Source organism: Lithobates pipiens, unplaced genomic scaffold (assembly GCF_037356315.1).
Source record: "Lithobates pipiens isolate NorthernLeopardFrog02 unplaced genomic scaffold, aLitPip1_a1.2 Scaffold_64, whole genome shotgun sequence".
Classification (NCBI taxonomy): Eukaryota; Metazoa; Chordata; class Amphibia; order Anura; family Ranidae; genus Lithobates; species Lithobates pipiens.
Window position 1 is genome coordinate 459,055 of NW_027507886.1, and position 24,999 is coordinate 484,053.

The 24,999-nt window shown below is 36.8% G+C and overlaps 1 protein-coding gene across 1 annotated transcript in view; it reads left to right on the plus strand.

Annotated features, from left to right (window-relative positions):
* LOC143958907 (uncharacterized) overlaps positions 1 to 24,999 on the plus strand; it is a 382,425-nt gene that overhangs the window by 340,745 nt on the left and 16,681 nt on the right. The window contains exons 11-13 of the mRNA XM_077467890.1: positions 22,648 to 22,979; positions 23,151 to 23,372; positions 24,714 to 24,851. Of these exons, the coding sequence (XP_077324016.1) occupies positions 22,648 to 22,979; positions 23,151 to 23,372; positions 24,714 to 24,851 (692 nt within the window). The remainder of the gene's footprint in view (positions 1 to 22,647; positions 22,980 to 23,150; positions 23,373 to 24,713; positions 24,852 to 24,999) is intronic.

A 24,999-nucleotide genomic window follows, 5' to 3' on the forward strand; every position in this document is an offset into this window, starting at 1 on the left:
GTCTGGCGAGTGTGTTGATACATGATATTGACATTTTTAAAAAAACAGACACCAGGCCAGTAAAACACAATCGATAAAATATTGGTCACACTCTTGAGATGTATAATCATAATGATAGCATCTATATAGCTCGATGCGTTTCATGGATAACTTCCACTCTTCAGGAGAAGATGCAGGATGGGTGTCTATAAAAATATAGTAAGATTACAATGGGTCTATCCACAAGTAAGAATGGGGAAAAATAAAGATAAATGGAATAATATCCCCCATTCATACTTACAGATAACCTATGGGTCTGGGTGAAAGGCGCTGATGGCTGGAGGCTGGCTGGGGCAAGATGTATCATCAGTCCCGGGAGCTGAGGTTGTAAACCCCAAGGAATAATGCTGGAAGCCCAACAGGAGACAGGTATCCCTGGGGAGTAGTCCCCCATGTATAAAGTGATGTAGACCACATCACCATTTATCTATAACAACATGAAATGTATGTGCAATTATAAGTTGAAAATGTTACAGGGTAATCCAATAAATACTGAAATGTTCCATCACCAAAATAGATAAAAATATGGTGGTATAATGATAGTGAGCCTATACTTGATATAAAGCAAAAAAGTAAGGTAAAAATGTGAAGCAGTGTATGCCTTTTGAGGGGAGCTTGTAGTGTAAAGATTAGAGGACCGAACACCAAACCAAAGTCTGTAAAATACCAGACAACCTGCCACAATACTATGTTGACATCCCATGTCAACCCATAAGGTCCGAATGGTGCACAACGCCCACTGAGATATCACCCTACAGGAAGTAACTGGTCCAGCTAGAAGGAGTATATTATACTTCAATGTAGCCAATGGGTGACTGCCAACGTCACGCAGGCTGCTAACTGGAGGGAGGGTGCCACCACCCAAACAGACCTTACTGCTTGGCAGTTGGTGCCACAGATTCCTCATGGAAGACACCTGATGTTAACACACACCTTTCTTGTAGATTGACCCATTGTAATCTTACAATATTTTTTATAGACACTCATTCCACATCTACACTTAAAGAGTAGAAGTTATCTATGAAACGCGTCGAGATATAGCGATACTATCATTATGAATATACATCTCAAGAGTATCACCAATATTTTATTGATTATGTTTTACTGGCCTTTACCAAATTAAGTATGGCTTTGTTATACGATATATTGTGTGAACATGGATCCTAGAGTCTGGTATTTTTACAATATCAATATCATGCATCAGCATGGCATTATGCTATTATGTTACTATGTGATATATATGAAATAAATGATATTTATATGTACTTTGTCTATGTTATATAACATGTATGATATGATATAATGTGCATAAGATACCTTTTATTATACATTCACCAGACACTCCTTGTTCATGTTGCCAATTCAGTCGCATGCTTCATATAAAATCCCAAACCCTCTCCTTATATTGATCAGAACTTGCCCACTGGAAGAGGCCTTGTCCATTCTTTTTCAAAAGCCTCATGCCTCTCTCTCCCTTATCAAAACCATTTTTCAAGGTGTATCTTGGATCAGCCCCTGAGCTTCCCGGGGACCTCAATCTGTGTCTCTTTGCCCTGCAGAAACCATCCTTTGGACGCACCAGGGAAATGCGCTTGGATGATCTATCTTGCAAATGTGACCTTCTTGGTTGCTATAAAGTCTTTCAGCTAGTTGAGTTAGCGGCTCTTTCTTCTTGGAAGTAATTCCACAGTAGTCGTACACCTTGTCTTATCCTTACCTTAATCTTTTACCTCGATATGAACATAGTCGGGCCATCTAGGTGCTCTGCTCCAAAGCAACCTTAGGAAATTGCTCTTCACAGCCTGAACATAGAGCCATAGGTGTCTACCTTAAAGCAAAGGTTTCTATCAGGAGGACACACTCCCTATTTGTCCTAACCTTAGGACTTGGCAAGGAACATCTTGCTTAAAAGACCACCATTACTAGGTGGATAAGACAACTTTTCACCAGAGTTTACACTTTAAGAGGCAAAACTCCCCCTGGGCTTTTACATGCTCACTTTACCAGGACATTTGGGTTTTATGGGCATTCTGGCACCAGGCATCTGTTGCCCAGCTTTGAAAAGGTATGAACAGAGGACCAGGTGGCAGCCTTGCAAAGTTTTTCCAGGGACACATCCAAACTTCTACAGATGTAGCTTTTGGGCACAAGGTTCTTACTCTGAAGTTGGGTAGATCCTTGTTTTTGGGCCTGCTGGCCCAGTTCTGTTTGCCTCTTTATTGCCTACCCTTCTCATTAATTGCTTATGGATTTTCCAGAGTCTATGAATACTCAGCCTGTGTCCTGTACTGTATGATTAAGACAAGAGGAATTATTACTTACCTATAAATTCCATACTTGGAGTACAGTACAGGACACAGGCTTTAAGTACAGTACAGAACACAGGCCATTCTCTTTCTTTTCCTGGTTAACTATGCAATGCTTGTTACAAAACTGAGGACACACTGAATGGGGTGTTGTTATAGGGGGGACAACAGGGGACAGGTGTTCTTAAAAGTTTCCCAGTGTCCAATCACCTGACGGTATTGGCCTATAACCCAGGGTCTATGTATACTCAATCTGTGTCCTGTACTGTAATCCAATATATGAAAATACAGGTAAGTCAAAATTCCTCTTAAAAAAAAGTCATATCATTAAATATACCATATAATATATATATATATATATATTGGTAATTTTTGTTCTAAGAGTGAAGTTATACTTGAATGTTTCATATGTGACAGAACTGTTTTAAATATAGAAAACTAGCTATGCTTTATTGAACAATCTTGGCGGTTTGTAAAAATGAACATGGACCTTTATTATTCTTTATTTGCACGTTGTCATAAACGTTGGTAGATTAAAATTCAGCAATGCAGATACTGACTATGTTTTCCTCCCTGAAACCTTGCATTCATGACAGTAAACAAATATTATTTTAAAGGGCATGACATGTGCACACAGGGATTGAACAAAAAAATCTGTAAATTTATCTCAGCCATTACAGTGCATCCAGAAAGTATTCACAGCGTTTCACTTTTGTCCACATTTTGTTATATTACAGCCTTATTCCAAAATAGATTAAATTCATTATTTTCCTTAAAATTCTACAAACAATACCCCATAATGACAACGTCAAAGACGTTTGTTTTGAAATCTTTGCAAATTTATAAAAAAATGTTTTTGTTAAATCCCACGTTCATAAGTATCCACAGCCTTTGCTCAATACTTTTGAAGCACCTTTGGCACAAATTACAGCCTCAAGTCTTTTTGAGTATGATGCTACAAGCTTGGCACACCTATTTTTGGGCAGTTTCTCCCATTCTTCTTTGCAGGACCTCTCAAGCATCGCGTCATTAGGTTTGACGTGGAGCGTCGTTGCACAGCCATTCCTTTGTTTTCTTGGCTGTGTGCTTAGGGTGGTTGTCCTGTTGGAAGATGAACCTTCTTCCCAGTCTGAGGTCCAGAGCACTCTGAAGTAGGTTTTCATCAAGGATCATGTCTGTAGATTGTTGCATTCATCTTTCCTTCAATCCTGACTAGTCTCCCAGTTCTTGCCACTGAAAAACATCCCCACAGCATGATGCTGCCACCACCATGCTTCACTGTAGGGATGGTATTGGCCAAGTGATGGGTGGTGCCTGGTCTCCTTCAGATGCCTCAGGCCAAAGAGTTTAATCTTTGTTTTCATCAGTCCAAAGCATTTTGTTTCTCATGGTCTGAGAGAGTTCTTCGGGTGCCATTTGGCAAACTCCAGGCAGATGGTTGTTCTTCTGGAAGGTTTTCCTCTCTCCACAGGCGGACTCCAATCAGGCTGTAGAAACATCTCAAGGATGATCAGTGGCAACAGGGTGCACCTGAGCTCAATTTTGAGTGTCATGGTAAAGGCTGAAATTCTTATGTACATGTGACTTTTCTCATTTTTTTATTTTAATAAATTTGCAAAGATTTAAAATAAAAAAAATTCACATTGTGATTATGGGGTATTGTTTGTAGAGTTTTAAGGAAAATATGGAATTGAATTTATTTTGGAATAAGGCTGTAACATAACAAAATGTGGAAAGAGTGAAACACTGTAAATACTTTCCAGATGCACTCTATGTTTCCCAGTTGCTTTCAGTTTAGGATCCACCGTAGATAAACATCCTCTTTTGATGTAAACAAGAGTATTACAGGGTGTAAAATCCCCTGCTTTCTTCTTTCCATCGTAGAAACCGAGTTTTGCAAACCAAAAAGGGGTAGCTTAAACTGTGAAGTTGTATTTCCAGAACATATATATATATATATATATATATATATATATATATATATATATATATATATATACAGTATCTCACAAAAGTGAGTACACACCTCACATCTTTTTTTTTTATGTGACAACACTGAAGAAGAATGACACTTTGCTACAATGTAAAGTAGTGAGTGTACAGCTGCTTGTATTAGAGTGTAAATTTCCTGTCCCCTCAAAATAGCTCAACATTCAGCCATTGTCTAAACCGCTGGCAACAAACGTGAGTACACCCCTAAGTGAAAATGTCCCGAATTTTGGGCCCAAAGTGTCATCATTTTGTGTGGCCACCATTATTTTACAGAACTACCTTAACCCTCTTGGGCATGTAGTTCACAAGAGCTTCACGGGTTGCCACTGGAGTCCTCTTCCACTCTTCCATGATGACATCATGGAGCTGGTGGATTTTAGAGACCTTTCATTCCTCCACCTTCTGTTTGAGGATGCCTCACAAATGCTCAATAGGGTTTAGGTCTGGGGACATGTTTGGCCAGTCCATCACCTTTACCCTCAGCTTCTTTAGCTGTGGCAGTGATCATCTTGGAGGTGTGTTTGGGGTCATTATCATGTTGGAATACTGCCCTGTGGCCCAGTCTCCAAAGAGAGGGGATCATGCTCTGCTTCAGTGTGTCACAGTACATGTTGGCATTCATGGTTCCCTCAATGAACTCCCCAGTGCTGGCAGCACTTATGCAGCCCCAGACCATGACACTTTCACCACCATGCTTGACTGTAGGCAAGACACACTTATCTTTGTACTCCTCACCTGGTAGCCGCCACACACGCTTGAAACCATCTGAACCAAATGCGTTTATCTTGGTCTCATCAGACCACAGGACATGGTTCCTGTACGCCATGTCTTTAGTCTGCTTGTCTTCAGCAAATTGCAGGCTTCCTTGTGCATTATCTTTAGAAGAGGCTTCCTTCTAGGAGGACAGCCATACAGACCAAGTTGATTCAGTGTGCAGTGTATGGTCTGAGCACTGACAGGCTGACCCCCCCCCCCCCCCCCCCCACACCCCTTCTACCTCTGCAGCAATGCTGGCATCACTCATAAGTCTTTTTCCCAAAGACAGCCTCTGGATATGATGCTGAGCATGTGCACTCAATTTCTTTGGTCGACCATGGCGAGGCCTGTTCTGACTGGAACCTGTCCTGTTAAACCGCTGTATGGTTTTGGCCACCATGCTGCAGCTCAGTTTCAGGGTCTTGGCAATCTTCTTATAGCCTAGGCCATCTTCATGCAGAGCAACCATTCTTTTTTACAGATCCTCAGAGAGTTCTTTGCCATGAGGTGCCATGTTGAACTTCCAGTGACCAGTATGAAAGTGTGAGAGCGATAACACCAAATATAACACACCTGCTCCCCATTCACACATGAGGCCTTGTAAAACGAATGAGTCACATGACACCAGGGAGGGAAAATTACTAATTGGGCTCATTTTGGACATTTTCACTTCGGGGTGTACTCACTTTTGTTGTCAGTGGTTTAAACATTAATGACTGTGTGTTGAGTTATTTTGAGGGGACAGCTAATTTACACTGTTATGCAAGCTGTACACTCACTACTTTACATTGTAGCAACGTGTAAATTCTTCAGTGTTGTCACTTGACAAAATATAATAAAATATTTACAAAAATGTGAAGGGTGTACTCACTTTTGTGAGATACTGTATATATACACAGATAAAATTTGTACCGGTATACGGATGAGCAGAATGCTTCTTTTCTAAACATTTATTGTGGGGTTTATTCAAAAATGTTTTATAATGTTAATCTTAGATATATAGCTATTGTATGTTACTAGGAAGCTTGCAACAAAAATATAACTTGGAGGACATTTTACAATGTAAAAGCCCTTATCTATTTCTCAGTCATTGTTTATTTATAACACAGCTCTTTTTTTTGTTTGTTTCTCAAAATTTTTGTTACTTTTGTATGAATCATGCTCTCTTTTTGGGTTTAGAAAAAGCTGTGTATCTTTACTGTGTCATACTTAGACTTCTCTCTCTTTTCTACCTGCCCACTTTCTCGTTTATACTATTCTTAGTTGTCCAAAAGTGGTGCCTAAATTACACTGAACAATAATTTGCTAGATTCCACAGACAGCAATTCAAACTTCTAAGAAACTAAGACTTAATAAAGCCCCGTATGGGTTGTACTATGATAAAGTGCATGCATGCTTAGTATATTTAGACAAATATAACTTAGATCAATTTATTTATATTTTTAATCTCATCTGTGTTTTTCTTTAGCCTCTCATTTGAAAATCGGTAAAACTTTGACTTTATTTTAGGGAGAAGTGGTCTCATTAGTGTATTTTCACTCATTTCTTCATTTTCTTTCTCATAACAGAAATGCAATTTTCCTTTTTTCTGTGATGTTCTAGAGTTTTGTTTTTCTTTTTTTGTGTGTCTGTCATTGTGGGCCTTTTTAGTAGTAATGGAGATTTTTTTTAACTATACATATTTATACTTTTGTAGCTGATTTAAAAGGGAAGATAACTGATAATATGAATGATAGAAATTTAATTACAGAGTTTAAGTTTAGAGAATTAACTAATTCATTTAATGTCAAGTTTTCTTTTTCAATTTTATAATCAGTATTTAGCAAAACATGATTCAATTTATTTTTTCACTAAAATTGTATAAACTGTGATAACCACATATATATAACTATATAATACATAAAGAAAATTGATGTAACTTTTTAGAGGATAAGTGGAGTCTTTAATAATTTAAATTGATTCTCTTTATAAAAAAGATCTCATTTATTTTTTCAACATTTTCCAACTAGTTGATGTTTTAGAAAAACATGTGGCTCTCCAGATGGCTGTAAAATTGTTTCACTAATTCCCTGTGGCCAGTAAGTCCTTATTATAATGCATTTGTCTCAAAAGGGTTTTTAAATTGGCTTTCATAGTATTCTTGTATAAAAAATAAATAGTAGTAAAAAAATTGGCTGTCATATTTACTATTATTACACACTTCAAGTTTGCTAAAATTAACATATATACAGTTAATTGTTGGCTTCAGGATGAAATGTACCCCTGTGCTTCTCAAGTTCCCTCTTCAAGGTAATGATGAACAATCATCTACTTGCAATGTTGATCCTTACAGTTTATCTATAGTAGATAATTATATAGCTTAGCCCATTTGTGCCACTTTTCTATGTAAAAACTGTAAATAATCACTTTATTAAGAAAGTATTTTAAGGATCCCTTGTAAGTGTAATAAATACATATGTTAATATTCAAGATAGTTACTTTGTTAATGTTAATTATACTCATAATAGAGGTGGTTTACACCAAATCTGTATGCAGCCTAGCCAGTCCCAATGTACCAATATACATTAAGAAATATGAGATTTATTCAATTAGAGAAAAAAAAAGTCTCCTGAGCACCATTTCAGAATGAGGGACTAGTTGACTTCCCTTTTAAATAGAGATTCAAGTTTCCATTTCATTCTGGTTGGCTTCCACTTCTGCTACTTTCTGTTTCACTCTATTGAATTCTTTCTGAGGGCCTCAATATTATTAGGAGGCCTTTGACTCGTAACATACTTGTTTTGCTGGTGACACTGCATGCACATTATGTTTAATGAAACCAAAAAAGTGTCATACCTGTTTCTTTTCACCTCCTCTTCCCTCCCTGAAAATGGCTTAAACCTAATCAAAGAGAAACCTTTAAGATGGTGTATAGAACGTTAGATATTATGTATGTAATTGGAACAACTACACTAATTCTAGTGAAGGGATGTGAAACGCGTTACTAAGAGTCATTGTCTTTTTCCTCCATTCTGCACTCCTAATGTGGAGATTTTTCTTTTCTGTTATTGTTCCATTCCTGTTTCTGACAATTAAAGAAGGTAGGTATTTGTCTACCTTTGCACGTTCACATCTGAAGATGAGCTTGTTCAAGCACAATAGCTTATTTTTCATGTTAATTTTATATTTCTTTTAGTTTTTATTTTACATTATTTTAGTTCTTTTTCTGATGTATCATTAAGCCTTGTGACTGACAAAAATTAAAGTTGTAGCTCAGGTTTCACTTCAAGCATTTTGCAGTATCAAGCTATAAATATAGAATTTCAATGATTTGCTGTTGTCTTTCTAAGTGATTTTTCTTTTCTATTTGTACTTTTTCAGAATGATATACTATTATGTTTACGTAAGCAGTAATCTTTTATACAGTGCCCCTTGCAGTATCTTAGGATACTCCTTTAAGTTTTAAATAGGTGGAGATCCTATATAACACCCTAACTGTGGATAATCAGGAGTTAAGTAGGTCACCACTTTCTATATTAAATCTTCAAAATTTCCAGGAGTGGTGCAAAACATGTAATCTTTTTAAATGTAGCAGTGGAAGAAATATTACATCACTACATGGAAGAAAAACAAAATGACAATGACGTGTATTTGAATACATGCATGTATGAAAATTATATTTCTTTATATTTCTTTTATATTTCTTTAGTTTTCTTTTGAGAATAAATCTAAACACAATATTCAAACTTGTAGGGGGATATTTCTTGATTTTATTGCACACCATAAATGCTAAACAGGAGCAACAAGACAGATTATTATACAGATTTACTACAAGGTTATAGTTTAAGTCATAAATTCCTCACTCAGCTGCACCATTGCAACAGAATTAAACCTAGTCTTAACCACTTTGTAACACAGATGTTTACTCTAAACGAATTATACTCAGTGATAAATCTGTGTCAGAATAGGAATAGGAAGAGATAACACGGCCGCTGCACACCTCACCCAACCCAAGTGGTTAGTAGGTAAAACCAGCCTCAGCTCAATTCATCCAGACCATGCGTTGTCTGGAGATTGTATAGTGCATGGCCACCATTATACACCTAAAATGAACTAGTTGCACTTTCAGAGCCATTATTTGTTAACAGCACCCCAAACGTGAAAGCAAGTGCACATTTTGTTTAGTGAAAAAATGTGCAACGATTACCCAGAATTTTCTTTGCAAACTGCAACTTTGTGTTTGTCACGCATAGGGCAATCCACCAAAATAAATGTTCTGTCCTATGAATATGATGTGAAAAACACACCCAAAACATGCGCTCCCACTACGCTGTGTGATTGTGGCCTGAAAGTGAAGTTGATGTGTTTACACCCTACCACCACGTGCATTACAATAACATTGACAGCTAAATGTCTCCCCTCCCATGTACTTGTATAAAGGTGACCATACATTTTGCAGTCTGGTTGTACAATCTCTGTGTAATTTCCTTTAGATTTACCCAAACTATGCAATAGGATGCCCCATCTGAACAATCCATTCAATTTGTATAGAATTGGGCAGGCCCTAGTACTTCAAGGTTGTATAGTGTATGTCCACCTTAAAGGAATCAGTAGGAAAGCGGGGGGGGTGGTATATTAATGAGGGAGGTGTGGTCCAGAGTGGTAAAACACACCCTATTCTGTGATACAATAAGGCAGTGCATGATGGTATATAACGTTTCCTGGAAAATCACATGATGCCCTAGGAAGTCAGATCTCAGAAGGCATTTTTTTTTTTTTTTTTTAACTGAAGGTGAAGATTGATAGCTGCCATAGACTAGGTAAGTGAGAGATAAGCACATTGGGATGGCTTGGGCAGAAAAGACAAAAGGCTTCTATTTATTATGAAAACTGAAATTCTGCCTAAAAAGAAGGACATAGGCTTTAATCACTATTACTGATTTATATACAGCTACTGGTAGGTGATTAGACACTGGCAAAAAAAATAAAAAATCTGCAGGACACCCCCTATATCACCCCTCCCACTTCCTCTCTCTCTCTCTCTCTCTCTCTCTCTCTCTCTGATTTTCACAAAGATTCTTTTTCTCCTGCACCATGGCCACAGTGGTTCCTAATGCATCTTCTAGATTGATTGACTCATTAGCAGAGCCTTGGGGGATCGTACTCAAATCCTGCTGGATGATGCAGGGCTGACTTGTAATGCTACTGGCATGCACTAAATCCTGCAGTAGGCACTTACCTTGAAGTAGTAGTAGTACAACACATCAAGAAAGCTGCACAGCCACTAACTGAGACCGCCACTGAGTGACACACTGCCACCTACACTGCCACAAACACTGACACCTACACTCACTAATCTAAATAAAGCATTGAGAGTTTTTTTTCCTTCAGCAGACTTTTATTTTTATGTACAGACTTCTCCTTTATAAAATGTATCATTTCCTCCTCGCTATGAGATTGTTTCTCCTCTTCCCAGATGAGAGACAACCAAGGGAAGGGCTACAAAGTGATCAATTTGATAACAAATCAGATATTGCAATGATCATGTGATCCCTTCAGTCTCAATCAATCAGTAGGGACCCAGGGCTGTCACGGAAAGCCTGGTCTCAGTGCTGGGAGCATGCATTTGAGTGCGCTTCAAACACAAACACTAAAACACTTACTGTATATGTGATGCCCAGGATTAAAACCCACTTCTTGGATACTGCCTATATGTGCTCTGCAATTGTAAAGGGGTTAAATATCTCTTTTTCTTGGTGGCCTTGCCATGCAACTTATGGCTATCTGCCAGACAATTGCTATCTAAACTAAGGACATGAACTAACATCCTTGTTCCATCCTTACAGATGCCTCTGTCCACAGTCAGTTATACCTTTAACCTGTGGCATTACTCTATTGCTTGAATGGACTGGTAGATACAATTCAACAAATGTCCAGAAAGAATCTTCTCTCAATCCACATGCGCAGGATCTTGCGTCTTAAATGCTGGTCAGCTGAGCTCTAATGCAAGAAACATCTTGATTAGTTACCCTTTGCATGTGAACGCCTTCATGGTCCTTCCATGGATAGGTTTAACAAGAACACAGAGGATATGAGTATTGTTCTCCTCCAAAGAGAAACTCTGGCACCTTTACCAGTAGGATTTCTGAGGTTGGGAACAGTTCCTTTCCTTCCTCACAGTCTCCTTCGAGTCCAAGGCTGGAAGATACCTTCATAACCAGTCAAAACTAGTTCCAAAGCATCCTACATGAATGAGGCACCCCAACATCTAAAAGTAGGGGTGATGTCTGTCAGCCTTCTGGTCTGGAAAATCTGGTCCAGAAAATCCCAGATGCTTGGGTTCGGAGTGAAATTTCCAGGGGTTACAAACTGGAGTTTTGTACTTTTATCCTCCCTGCTTCATGCTTTCCACATGTCTTTTTCCCATCACAGCAGTGAGATCTCTTTGCTGCTGCCCAGCAGCTCAAGTCTCATTACCCCTAAGGTTTCCACTCAAAGCTTGTTACCATTCCCAAACCGTCTCATTCTGACAATGTAAACTCTCAACTTTTTCCTATGGGTTCAAATGTTCCACATGTATACTGCTAGGTCAGTCATAGCCTGCCCACCTTTCAACAGATTTTCTGGAATACTTATTTACACATTCCCAGCTTTATGTCTCTTGCTGTTCCCTTTTGCCTGTCCATGGCCCCTCATTCCCTTGGGTTTTCACCAAAGTGTTGGCCCTAGTTCTGGCTATGCTTTATGGGATATGGGGTCCTATGGGGTACCTGAATGATCCCCTGTTAAAGGACCAGTTCTTATTGTCAGCATTCAACTGACAGCGAGCTTTGGCTGGATCCTCAATCTGAGGAAAGCATTGCTAGATCTCACAGATTAAAGTATGTGAGCCTTGTTCAGCTTCTTCCTGCCTCAGGACACGTTTCTGTCCCTTCTGGCCCACAGGAAGCCCTCAGTTTGTGCTTGCATGAGGGCCCTGAGTCTATTGGTTGCCTCCACGTTGGCTGTGCTGTGCACCGAATTTAACTCCAGACTGTTGCAACGTAACATTCTGGCTGCATGGGATAAACCGACTTAGTCAGTAGACTGTCCCATACATCTAACCTCCAAGGTCAGATTCTCCATAGCCTAGTGGATTTCCAGTCCAGTGCTGGAATCAGGGAAGTCCATTCCTCCATAGATGTGGAAGACTGTCATGGTGGAATCTTTCTTTTTTTTTGGCCAGTGTTCAATCACCTGAAGATGGCTGCATATAACCCAGCCATAATGTAAGGAGCCATTCTTGGTGTTGCAAGCCTAGGGCTTAGGATGCTTTCCACATTAACAAGGCATTGTCCTTCCTCTGTTATATCTGGCTCCAAAACATCTAAAGGAAATGTCTCCCTTCTATCTGGATGTTGTGGAGACTGTGAGAGTTCACATCTCAGCTACTGCCCTTTTTACTCAATCAGATTCCCTCATTGTACTTCCAGAGGGTTTCCACTCAACCATTTCTAGGTGGATCACAGTTATTATTATGACTTATAGTCAGAAAGAAAGGGTTCCTTCCATGTCTGCTTAGACACGCTTTACTTGATTAGTTAGTGCAGTGATTCTCAACCAGGGTTCTGTGGAACCCTAGGGTTCCTCCAGAAGTTGCTAGGGGTTCCTTCAGAATTGGGAAATTTCTGCCTCTCAGATAAGTTCCCACTCACACCATTGATCTTTTTAGCTATCTGTAAGGAGGTAATACTTCCCAATGACCACAAGTGTAAGGAACATTCTTCCCACTGACCATCACACTAATGTATCATGAGTTGAAGATTTCTAATTTTTAGCATGGGTTCCCCCGAGACCAAAGAACTATTTCAAGGGTTCCTCTGTATTTAAAAGGTTGAGAAAGGCTCAGTTAGTGCTTCATGCACATAAGACGTCTGTTACTTAGATTTGCTGCTGCCTTGGCTCCTGTTCACATGTTTGTTGAGTTCTTTCATGTGGATCTTCAGGCTTCCTCTGATGTCAGTTTAAGGCATAAGGGGTTCAAGTTGCTGTTCAAAGTCCTGTATGGTATAACAAAGATAATATAATTATTGACTTTCCAGTAAATTGTTTTTCTTGGAGTACAGTACTGGACATTTTTGCCTCCCCTCGTTCTTATAATCTCCCTATTACTTGCTACAAACTGGGGCTAGTTGGGAATGGGAGGATTAAAAAGGGGTATGAAAATTGAGGTAGTTGCGCAGTAATATGGTATGAAATGTGAAACTTAGAAAAACATATAATAGTGATAACTTTTTACTGCATGTGTCACTAATGTGCTCCCACAGAAATCAGTAAAAAACAGTATAGGTGTGACAGCGCTGTAAAAGTGAAAATACAATTATGGTGATAAACACTGATATTGCAATAATATAAAAAAAAGTCCAAAAACATAAAATGAATGAATCCACGTTGTGCAAAAAAGCAAAACGTTCATGGAGGATGTCTGAAGATATCAAACAAGCTTGTTTTTATGTAGGGGAATGTCTGCAGCCTTTTTTTTTTCCAGTCTTCAATCACCTGAAGGTGGCTGCATATAACCCAGCCATAATGTTTTAAAAGCCCCATCCTGTACTCCAAGAAACAGATGTTACTGGTAGGTTAAAAATCCTATTATATTGCAGCTTACCATTTCTTAGATGTGGTGGCTACATTTGTTATGTTTTTTTTCCAATTAATAACATTTTCAGCAAGAAGGTGTGTCATTTGGGTTACTAGGTGAAAAAAAAGGAAGAAAGACTGTAAATCTCTACTAGTAAGTTGCAATATATACCTTTCTTTGGTTTAGATACTCTTTAAGCCCATTTCACAGTTGTGCGACTTGAGACTGCAAATTAGCATGACAAGTCGTACCCTATGATTTTCAATGAGTACCATTCATATTTATGTGACTTCAAGTTGCACCAACTTCAAAGTACTGTACTACTTTGGTTTGATTTTGATGCGAGCTGACACAAGTTTACACAGGCATTTCCTGAAATTGCGGCAATTTCAAAGTCACAGTAGTGTGAAAGGGTGTTAGGCTCCTTTCACACTTGTGCATTTTGTGCATCTTCAAGTCGCAAAAACTTCAAAGTAGTCCCTGTACTACTTTGGTCTGACTTTGATGCAAATTGAGGTCCATAGACCTCAAGTTTACAGAGGATTCCCTGAAATCGCAGCAAAATTGCGTGACTTTCAAGTCATGGCAGTGTGAAAGGGGCCTTAAGCAAAATGCAGAGGTTGACATGTTGAATTTTGCAGGATTATTCTATACCTGGGTATAGGAGCTTGGAGAATCAAACTCTGTTCCCATCTTATACATCTTATATCTAAAATACGCTCAGTATGGCCACAGGTTACAAAGAGAAAGAAGGGTTTATCCTTTAACTAGATTATATCACCAGTAGCTTTATTTATACAGAGCTGTGTTTCTAGGTGCTAATACTCATTTTATTACTTTGATGTCACATTGCATCATATTGAAACACTGCTGAATTTGGCTCAACATTCTGATCAGAAGTTAAACTAAAGGCAAAAATGTTTTTGAAGAAAGAAGGAGGATTAGAACATCTGCAACATTCTTATTACTGCCAAGGATCATTTTCATCATTCCTTGTCCCAACTCTTTCACCAAAGCAAGAAGTAGGGGTAGATCACTATATTTCCTATTAAAGTGAGCAGATGTCAGGTTTCATTATTATACAGTTGAGGAGATTTCCCCTTCCTTCCTGGACAGCCAGTGAGGTGAAGTGCCTTAGGGATCTAGATAGCAATAAAATTGCCTGAGGTTTTAATCTTCCCTAATCCAAACTAAAATAAAGATGTTGTAATGTTGTTGTATCTGGAGTTGCATTTTAAACAATTGTTAGCAATTAAAGAGCAAGACGGCACTGTGGAAATGCAGCATTGGGGCATCAATACCTTCCAAGGAACAAGGATTCATTTGTGGCTGCAGCTTCTATGGTCCTTCCTCTCAAGTACATTTAGAAAACTGTAGCTGTATTATGCCAATACACCATATATTTGATCATGCTGTATGTATAGCTGTATACTAACATATATGTAAGTATACTGTAGATAGCATACTTAGAAGACATAATAAAAAGATATTAAAATGACAAAGACCAAATTTTAAAAACTTTCATTTGTTTTGCTACAAAATATTTACATTTATTAAAGCAAATTATTTACTACTGTAAATTTTTGTTTCATTTAGCTTTCCAATCTTCCCAATAGTAACATGATTACGTAAAACAGAAAAGGGAAATAAAAATAAGCTTTTCTGCATGTATAAATATGAATATGAATGTATATTTTTACAGCAGTTTGTGTATAAGATAGAATTTAATTTGAAGGTCAATTGTTTTTTGCTTAGAGGCAACCTAAAATAAACTATGTTGTCTTTCTTTTTAATGGTGATTAGTAGAATTAGAGAATTAGAGTTGTGTTGTTACACACTTAATATATACTGTACAAGACAGGCCATTTTGATTTTAAAGGTTATATACTAAGCCTTTATTAATTTCAAGCTGAGAATAATTTCCTTTTTAACTGTTTACTTATTTAACTTTCACCTAAATAGGTTTTAGATGCAAACAGAGGACATCCATGGCTTTAGTAATCTAAATGTTAATGGAAAAGGTGTTTAAGTGCTTCTGGCCAAATCTGAGTAGCATTTACACTTTGATAACTGTCTTATTTCCCTGCAAGAAAACTTTTATTGAAGCCGGTGCATTATCATTTTAGATTTCTTTGAATCTTTAACTTTTTTATTATTATGACCTTAATATCATTTTCTGAGTGACTAAATGCTCCTTTTTATTATGGTTAGCAAAATGACCAATTTTAGAAATACTGCATATCTCATATTGCATAGGAATATTATGTAATGTTCTATCAAATTTATATTTGATCCTTTCAGCTTATATTCATGTTTTCCTAATCACCTGCTGTAAGAATTACATTCTTTACAAAGCTAAGTAGCTCAAGCTGTCTGAGGTTTTAGTGCAATAAAGTCAGCTTACAGCAGGCAACTACTGTTGTGCTGTTTCTTTGAATAAAACCATAGTAGTCTGGAAATCCTTTGTCGGATTAAAAACATATTTATTAAGGAAATAAACAAAATTCACTCAAAACCTTTGTACAGGCATACCCCACTTTTAAGTACACAATGGGGTTTATTTACTAAAACTGGAAAGTGAAAAATCAGGCTCACTCCTGCATAGAAACCAATGAGCTTCCAGGTTTTATTACCAAAGCTTAATTTAACAAGCTGGAGTTAGAAGCTCATTGGTTTCTATGCAGAAGTGACCCTGACTTTGCACTTTCCAGCTTTAGTAAATAAACCCCACTGTGTACTTAAAAGTGGGGTATGCCTGTATTTTCCCTTTAAATATAATTTTTTTTACTTAATTTAAACAATTATTTAAAAAGCTGTATAGCCATATTGCAGCAGTCACAGGATGAAAATGCTAGGTATTCTCATGGAGGTCTGGACCATTGTAGATCAGAACAAGGGGGCCACATGCTACTAGCATTTTTCATGAAAGAAGTTCATGGAACTGTTTAACAAGTTGTTAATCTTAATAATACTATTATTGTGCCTTTCCACAGTGCTTCATTGTAGTGTTTGCAGAAAACACTTGAAATTTTGTATTATAAAGCAGTCCTGTTGCACCCTTGGGGACCGGTACTAAAAATCTTCTGATTTTAGTACCAGCAACTAATATTAAGCAATAATTAAAGAGAAAAAAGAGTTGCTATGGTTGTGATATGTCCAGATGGTGATCACTCAAAGGTAAACAAAATGGAAGCTTGACAACCACAACGTGTGTGTGTGTGTGTGTGTGTGTGTGTGTGTGTGTGTGTGTGTGTGTGTGTGTGTGTGTGTGTGTGTGTGTGTGTGTGTGTGTGTGTGTGTGTGTGTGTGTGTGTGTGTGTGTGTGTGTGTGTGTGTATGTGTGTGTGTGTGTATGTATGTATATATATATATATGTTGTGTGTATATACACATTATAATACAGTACAGACCTGATTGTTTTGTGTGTGCCAGCTGCACCCATGATAAATGCAGGTGAACCTCAATGTACAGAACAAAAGGTCAAAGAGCTCACCTGTTATTAGATCAGCCAATTCCCCAAGATTTCCCCACACAAAAAAACTTCTAAAAAGGTCACCAGCTTTCTTTTTTTAATTTATTGATTAATATCTTTAACCAATCAGTGGAAAATAAAACGTGATGGCTGTTTTTATTTTACATTAAAGATGATAAAGGATAGTGTTAAAAATACATGCTGGCAGTGCTTATTGACTTTTTCACTACAGACCTTGTATTAGATTGATATGTGATGATAATTTTGTTAATGTGTTAATAAGGGCACTAAGCCTTAGCGCTCCTAATTTACATTGTGTATAAAAGCCAGCTATAATATGCGTAGAAATGATTTACAAATAGCAATGTTGCATATAAAGGGTATTTCATAGAAAAACATAAATCCATTTTTTATTGTGGTCTTTATGTATAGTAGGATGTAGGTCTTGTCTACTCCTATGACTTTCTAACAAACAACATTGAGACTCCCACTGTTTTTGTTTGAAGTGCAAACTGAAACCTAGTTATGATATTAATATGGTTGCACTACAGTACCAGATTTCTGTCCTGACATCCTTAAAAAGCCTTTGAAAATACAGCAGTAGGGCCCTGCTTCTTTTCTTTTAATCAGCATTTTCTAATTGTGGAATATTAAACTATTTATATTCTCTACAAGCAGTAAATGAGCTTTAAAACAAACTCCTAATGACATCTCCCTCAGTAGCTGCAGGCACTGTGGGGAAATTCAGCCTCAGATGTCACAGCAGAGATTCTGAAATGGGATTGCATTGAATTCTGAACAGTTTACAGCACCTGCTGTTTGTTTACATTAAATGTTTCCAGGCTGGTAGTTAGTACTTTGATGTGACCTTTTCATTTTTAAATCTCTGATTTGATGCCACGTTTCTGCAAATGTATTAGATATACAGCCCTGATTCATGTTGAAATTATTATTTAAGGAGGAAGGTTTCCAATAAGTGTTAGTGCTTTAGCAACTTTTGTGACATTTTTTCATCTTGCCTTTTAAAAGTTACCAATCCCATATTTCCTTCTGTATTAGAATTAATTATCATCATGTTGTATACAACACCAGGAAGTTATGCCTCCATAGAGACTTGTTTTACCTTCAACAGTATTGGAATAGGCTGCATGTAATGGATCTTTAGTTTAGCTATATTACTCTGTATCACAATCTGTATCTTTGTATATTTACATGTATACTTTGCTAGCTTTAATGTTTCAGCCAATGTAGAGAATATTATTTAGGGGAAATAAAAAGCTTGTCATATTTGATTATTTTGGAGGCTGAAGCATTTGCTACATTTTCTCTATGATAACTTAACAATAGTATGGCATGTTGGCATGTCTTGCTACTTGATATTGCAGCTAAAGTATGCTCCTATGTAAAAAATGAAGTAGCCCATTTTCAAACCATGAGATGATGTGAATTACAATTGCTTAGTACAGGATTTCGGTAAAATTTTCACTGGCGAATATGTAATGTCTTAGAAGCCAAACTCTAGAAAGCATAGTGTTGCTAAAGTAATAGTTGAGTTGGAACTGAAACAGTTAATCAAGACAATTTCTGGAATGTTAAATATGCATATTATGTAGCATAATACCTAACACATGTTTTGTATACCTTATAATTCCAATCAGTATTATGCTACATAAAAAGGTCATGTTCATATTGTATGTTCATAAAGTATCACTAATGGATTATGGCATGTTAATCATGTTTATTTGGTTATTAACCTCACCTGTTTTATCTATGTAATGTTTAATACATAGGGGTTGATTTACTACAGTCAAATAGACTGCTCAATTTGCAAAAGAAGTTGCACTTTGTGTGGGAATTATGCCCAGAGCTTAGTGAATGAGATGAAGCTCTGCTGACTTCCATAATCCAATCAAGTGCAAGCCAAAATACTGTTTTCTTATTTTCCTTGCACATCATTGCATATTTTTTGCAGACAGGAATGTCACCACATTTACTTAGCTCTGAGGAAAATACCCTTGTAAAGCCTTTTTTCTTTTAATAAATCAGCCCCATGGACTTTTTTAAAAAACACTACCCTATTTCCTATAGCCTTGTGTAAGACTGCAGACACTAGAACCTGTGCAAAACTAGTTGATTGCAAGAGTAGGCACCAGCTGGCAGTAGAGGCTTCCTAATACAGATTATCTGTATCCTAAAGTAAAAATTTAAGATTTGATTATCAAACTTATAGCTCATTAATTAACTAACTTACTGTATGGCTTTGACTATATTTCATTTTTATGTGATTTTGGATTCATAAAATTGAAAACATCAGTAAGTTCAATAAAATATCCATTGGTATACCTCACTGTAGCAGTTGAGTTAAACATTCCCTTGGCATTACATTTCCAAATCTTTACAAAAGGAATGTATAGTGTTTCATGTATATATTTTTTTATTGTGTTTTGGCCTAAAAAACAAATATGTTTTAAAAACGTTTATTTCTACTCAGGTAAATATCAAATATTGCATACGAATAGTAATATCTATGGTTGAGGTTGCACACTAGATGCAACCCCAAGCAAGCAATCACTAGCTTGTAATAGACTCTGTATGGTTACCCATAGACTTGTTTTACCCAAAATGTATATATTTTATTTTCTGTTTAATGTTGGAGAGTAAAAAGTTGTCCCATTTTGCTTTTTCCAAAATTCCTGTTGCTGTGTTGGCTTGTGTTTATGAACTCCTCATTAAAAATGGAGTTGTGATAATGCCCTCTGCAAAACTTCTGGGAACATTTCTGGTCTTTGTACACCTTATGCTATTGTGACAACCTCTTACATGTTCACCACCTGGTTCTGCTGAATCACAAATTATATTGTCTGACAGCTAAAAAAATCTCTCAAATGGTGATCAAAGGCACAGGCAGGATCCAGCCACCTGTGGACATTAGTGCCAGCTGCCCTTTCTTTAATCAAGTGTGGCCAAATGGACACATTTATCCTTCTGAAGGGAAAGAGAATAGAGGAAGGGCAAAAACTTATTATAACTTTTTTTAATGGTTGGGAATGGGGTACAGAGTAATGGGTGTGCATTGTTCTCAAACTAGCCTAATTAACACCCCCCCCCCATTCCAAAAGAACAGTAGAGTCATAGATTTGTGATCATTTTAATTTTTCCAGCTTAAAGTTTCTATATATGGCCAGCATAACAGAGTGGATGTACAGAATCATCACACTGTTAGTTTGTCATATTCTACTCATGGACTTTGACATGTTGACGCGTTGTTGTCATTGTTTCTACGATCAAGTGGGGACAGATAGGATAGATAGGACAATTTACTAAAGCAGTTAGGAATCTTCATTCATGTATGAATATTTACTTCAATTAACCAATCATGTGCAGATGAAATAAGTAAACAGGAATTTGGTTTTCACATGATTAGATAATTGAAGTGAAGATTCTGAACTCTTTTAGTAAATCATGAGTGGAAGAGTGACATATTTTTTTCAGAATTAACTTTTTCAGATTCAGATTTCAGATTAATTTTTTTAAACTTACATGGGATTTTCTGTAGTAATATATTACTTCCCAGAAAATCATAATTTGCTTGTCACAGAAGGGTCTTTATTTAACTTTGTAAACTCTATATTCCTTTTGTAATGCTTATTTTCCTTGTTTTTGTGTGCAGTTTGTAAGAATATATTTTATGTTACAAATATGACTGTTATTGAAGATAAAGGGGAGATGTTTCAAACTTGATGTTGTAAAATGACTCAAAAGAGAGCAGAATATTCAGGCATGTAACAGAATTGTACATCAGAAGAAAGAAATGCTTGTCTCTAACAACTTATTTGTCCATTGCCAATAGCAGAAACACCTTAGCATTTATCATTCTTCCTGTATGTTCATTAAAGAGGTATTTATTGTTTGGATGTGTAAATAGCTATTGTAACTTGGATCTCCAAGCTTACAAATATGATTAATATTGATATGATAGGAAATGTGTGCCATCTTTTCTTTTTACAGCTAGGAAGAAAGCATATATTGGCTAGTGATATTGAATATCCTGAGGTATAACTTCATAAATATGGTTACATCAGTTTGATGATATTTGGTTAACATCCAAATTGGACCAAAATGAGGCAAGGAACAGCTCCCTTTTCTTACTACATTGACAAAGACATACCCAGAATATTCATCATGGGTGTGCTTAGCCATATATCAATACTTTTACTGTTTTAAACAGTTCTAAACCTAGTTAGGTTTACTATACCTATGTCTTAGATATGTGTCAACATGCGCTTTACAAGTAAGCTAGTACTGACATGATTTATTGAAAATGAACACCGTATTGGACATGCATACATTTTTAGAAGTCTAAAAAATTCAAAAAATGGACACTATTTTTTATTTATGTTTTCTTTTTTATTTTTTTGTACATGATATGTAAAGCAGAACCTGACTTACTATTCCTTGCATTTTAAAGCCACCATTGTTCAGTTCAAATTTTGAATACTAATGTATGATCCAATACGTTCTTCAAATTAATTCAAATTTAGAAAGCATACACTAGCTGGACTTAAAGTAAAGCCTGAGCAAAGGTTCCTTACGTAATTAGCCAAGGTCACTCAAACCTCGTGATTGGCCTCTTCAAGCATTTTCAAAATACAAGGCCAGGAAAGTGGGTTTGTGTGTTTTTTTCTTTATTATTATTTTTTTTCTCTCTCTCTATCTCTCTTGCATTTTTGTGAATCTAATGATGCACTTATGTTGCCCCACTTTTCCCTTCTCTTCATACCTTACCTACTAAAGGAGGAAATGCCACTTTCTTGGTAAGTGGATGTTAACCAAGAGGGACTTAAATCAAAAAAAAAAAAAAAAACACAGTGTGACAAAACTGAGAACATGGGGTGCTGATGAAAGCTCAACAGTACTCTACCGGCAAAATAAAGGAGTTCAGAAAAACTAAAATGAATTTTAAAGAAAAGACAATTTATTTCTTAGTAACATTTGTGGATTTTATTTTATTATTTTATTTTTATACTTTCCCCTCTTCCCTCCTCAATCTCTCTACCAGTTTTTGTGCTGTTTTGTCCAGATGTCTACCTCACTCCTCACTTTTTATTAATTTGATTTTACTTTTCTCTTTTTTTTTTTTTTTATCCAAATAATATTTAACCCATACTTTTGTAATCTACAATTAATTTTCTTTCTTTTTTTTATGTGAGACCTTAATTTTAGATTTCTCTTTTCCCCTACCCGCTCTTTGAAATAATTTCTTGTTTTCTATTTTTTTTGTTGCGTTTTGCATGCAAAATTGCATGAGCTGCATTGTTGGGGTCAGAAGGCTAAGCAGAAAAAATAGTCTCAGTGTAGAATCTCTGTGTTAACGTGCTGTATGCAACTGTGAGTTAACATTTCAGTTCCTTGCTGATGAAGTAGTGCTAAAGCATCTCCCTATCTTTTCTTTTTCCCCAATTTCTATTTATTTTCCTCTACAGCGGCCAAATTCAATATCTCCATCATCACGGACACATGCAAAGTTGGAAACATCACCTAGCCATCACAAGGGCAACAATCGCAATGATGTAAGGAGCCCAAGATCTGTTTCATCAAGCAAAGGTGGTCGTTGTTCATCAAATGATAAGCATCGACGAAACTCTAGGTCGCCATCATCAGTCAGACACCATGGGAGGTCCAGGGGCAGAACCAGGATACATAAGGAGTCTTCTGTAAACTCAGGAAGCCATACAAGCTACAGCAGCGATTCTGAAGGGTCAATATTGTCACATACCACTGGAATGGAAAAGAACCATGGTGTCGCTGCCAAAAAGTAAGGTCATATTTAAATAGCATATAGGAATTTTTGGACTTAAAACACAGTTTCACTTAAACCATTGTGAATAAAAGTAAATTATTAGGTTGGGTTTATGTCAATAACTGTAAGAGAAATAATGTTCTAATGAGATAATGGATAGAAATAATTATGGTTTGTATGTCACAGGCTAAAAATAAAGCATCACCGTGGTAGACAGAATAGCTGCTCTGAGTCTTCAGTGAAGCATATTAGACAGAACTCTGACAGAAAAAAGAGTCCAGTGCGCAGCACTGGCCACAGAGGCAGCTCCTGGAGTTCCAGCCGATCTCCATCCCGCTCCAGGTCACGTGACAAGAGGATGGCCAGAAGCAGATCTCGATCTGCCTCTCAAAAGAAAGCTTTAAACAGGTAAAGGCTGTATAACGTTAGTGTGTTTTTAGTTTTGTGGCTGAACTTTTTGACGTTCAAAATTTGTTGAAGGTAATGTAATCCCTTTAACCATTCATCCTTTTTGCATCCATGTACCTAAGGTTTATGTATAGATAAACAATTTTTTATTAGTTTTGACTATAAAGGAGAAGGGATTATAACCCCATTTATTATATGCTATCTGTACTCGGTTGAGGAGATTTCCTGTTTTGAAGATGCAACATAAAATTAAAGGATATCTCTCATTGAGCAAGGGAAATTGCTCTCATAGACAACAGTCCCCATTGGAATGTTGACCCTCACCTCTTCTTCTGGTGACAACTGTAAAAGTGTGAATGTCCTCATCACTTTTTGTCACAGTGATACTGGTCACCAGGACAAATGGATTCTATTCAACTCTTTGAGAGAGCAATAAAAACTTGACAGGATTAAAGAAAATGTTATACATACACCTCAAACATTGGGTCGTTATTCAGATCCCTCGATATATGACTCATAGCCATACACATTTGGTGCCTTAGCTGAGCTTCCAAAGTATAAGGGGAAAATGGTGTAATATATGGTATAGTGGCCACATCCATGCTTAAACAAGGTAATTGCATTACCACATAGTCCATCCTGGCCATATGGATGGTTAACTGTTTTGCTTTAATAGTCACTAGCAACATTGAAGAGTTAAACATCTTTATAGTGCAGGGTTGCTAACACTTTAAAATGTATGTTTTATAAAAGATCTGCTTACAATCACAACTATTAAGTATTATTATATTAAACATATAACCCTCTGCAAATAAGCTATTTTACCTTTGCAAATATTTTGTATACAACTTTTTATTTTGTGTTTGCTAATAAGTAAACAAAAGGAGAAGACAGATTTATGGGTTGTACCTTGATTGTATTATACCACCTTACAAAAATGACCCAGTCAAATTTGGTCAAGCAAAGTTACTGGATGACCAGTAACTTATGCTAATGTATTTTAGTTATAGAGCTTGCACCTATTACAGATTGCCTGTCTGCATTCTATTGCTTTCTTTTTCAAGAGGCAGGCAATCTCAAAGTCTGGTCAAAGTCTGGCCACCAAGCAGAATGTTTATTGATGACCAGCCTGATTTTAGAATGCAAGGTTCTTTTAAATGAGCAAAGCGCCATTCTTACATTTGTTAATATTTTTTTTTTTTTTCCCCAAAATCCATTCAATGAAAATTACATCATCTCTGTTTTGTAGTCCTTTCATTTTATCCTGGTTGGTAATTAGGCAATGCTTACCTCTTTCATTAAAAGTGTTTAGAAATTACTTATGTGCTTTGTCTATATTAGGGTGAAGGATGGTGAGAACCGAACACGACTTAATGATACAGAAGCAGCAAGACCCCGTCGACGCTCAAGAAGTTATTCACCTATAAGAAAGAGAAGAAGGGATTCCCCTAGCTTTATGGAGCCACGAAGAATTACAAGGTAAAATAATAAACTCACCCAGTCTATTTATTATGTATGTTTGTATGTATCTTTATTATGCATCTCTATTATGTATCTTTATTATGCAATCATTAGAACATCTTTGTAAAAAGCACTGCAGTTTACATAGCAGGACCCCAAAATTAGT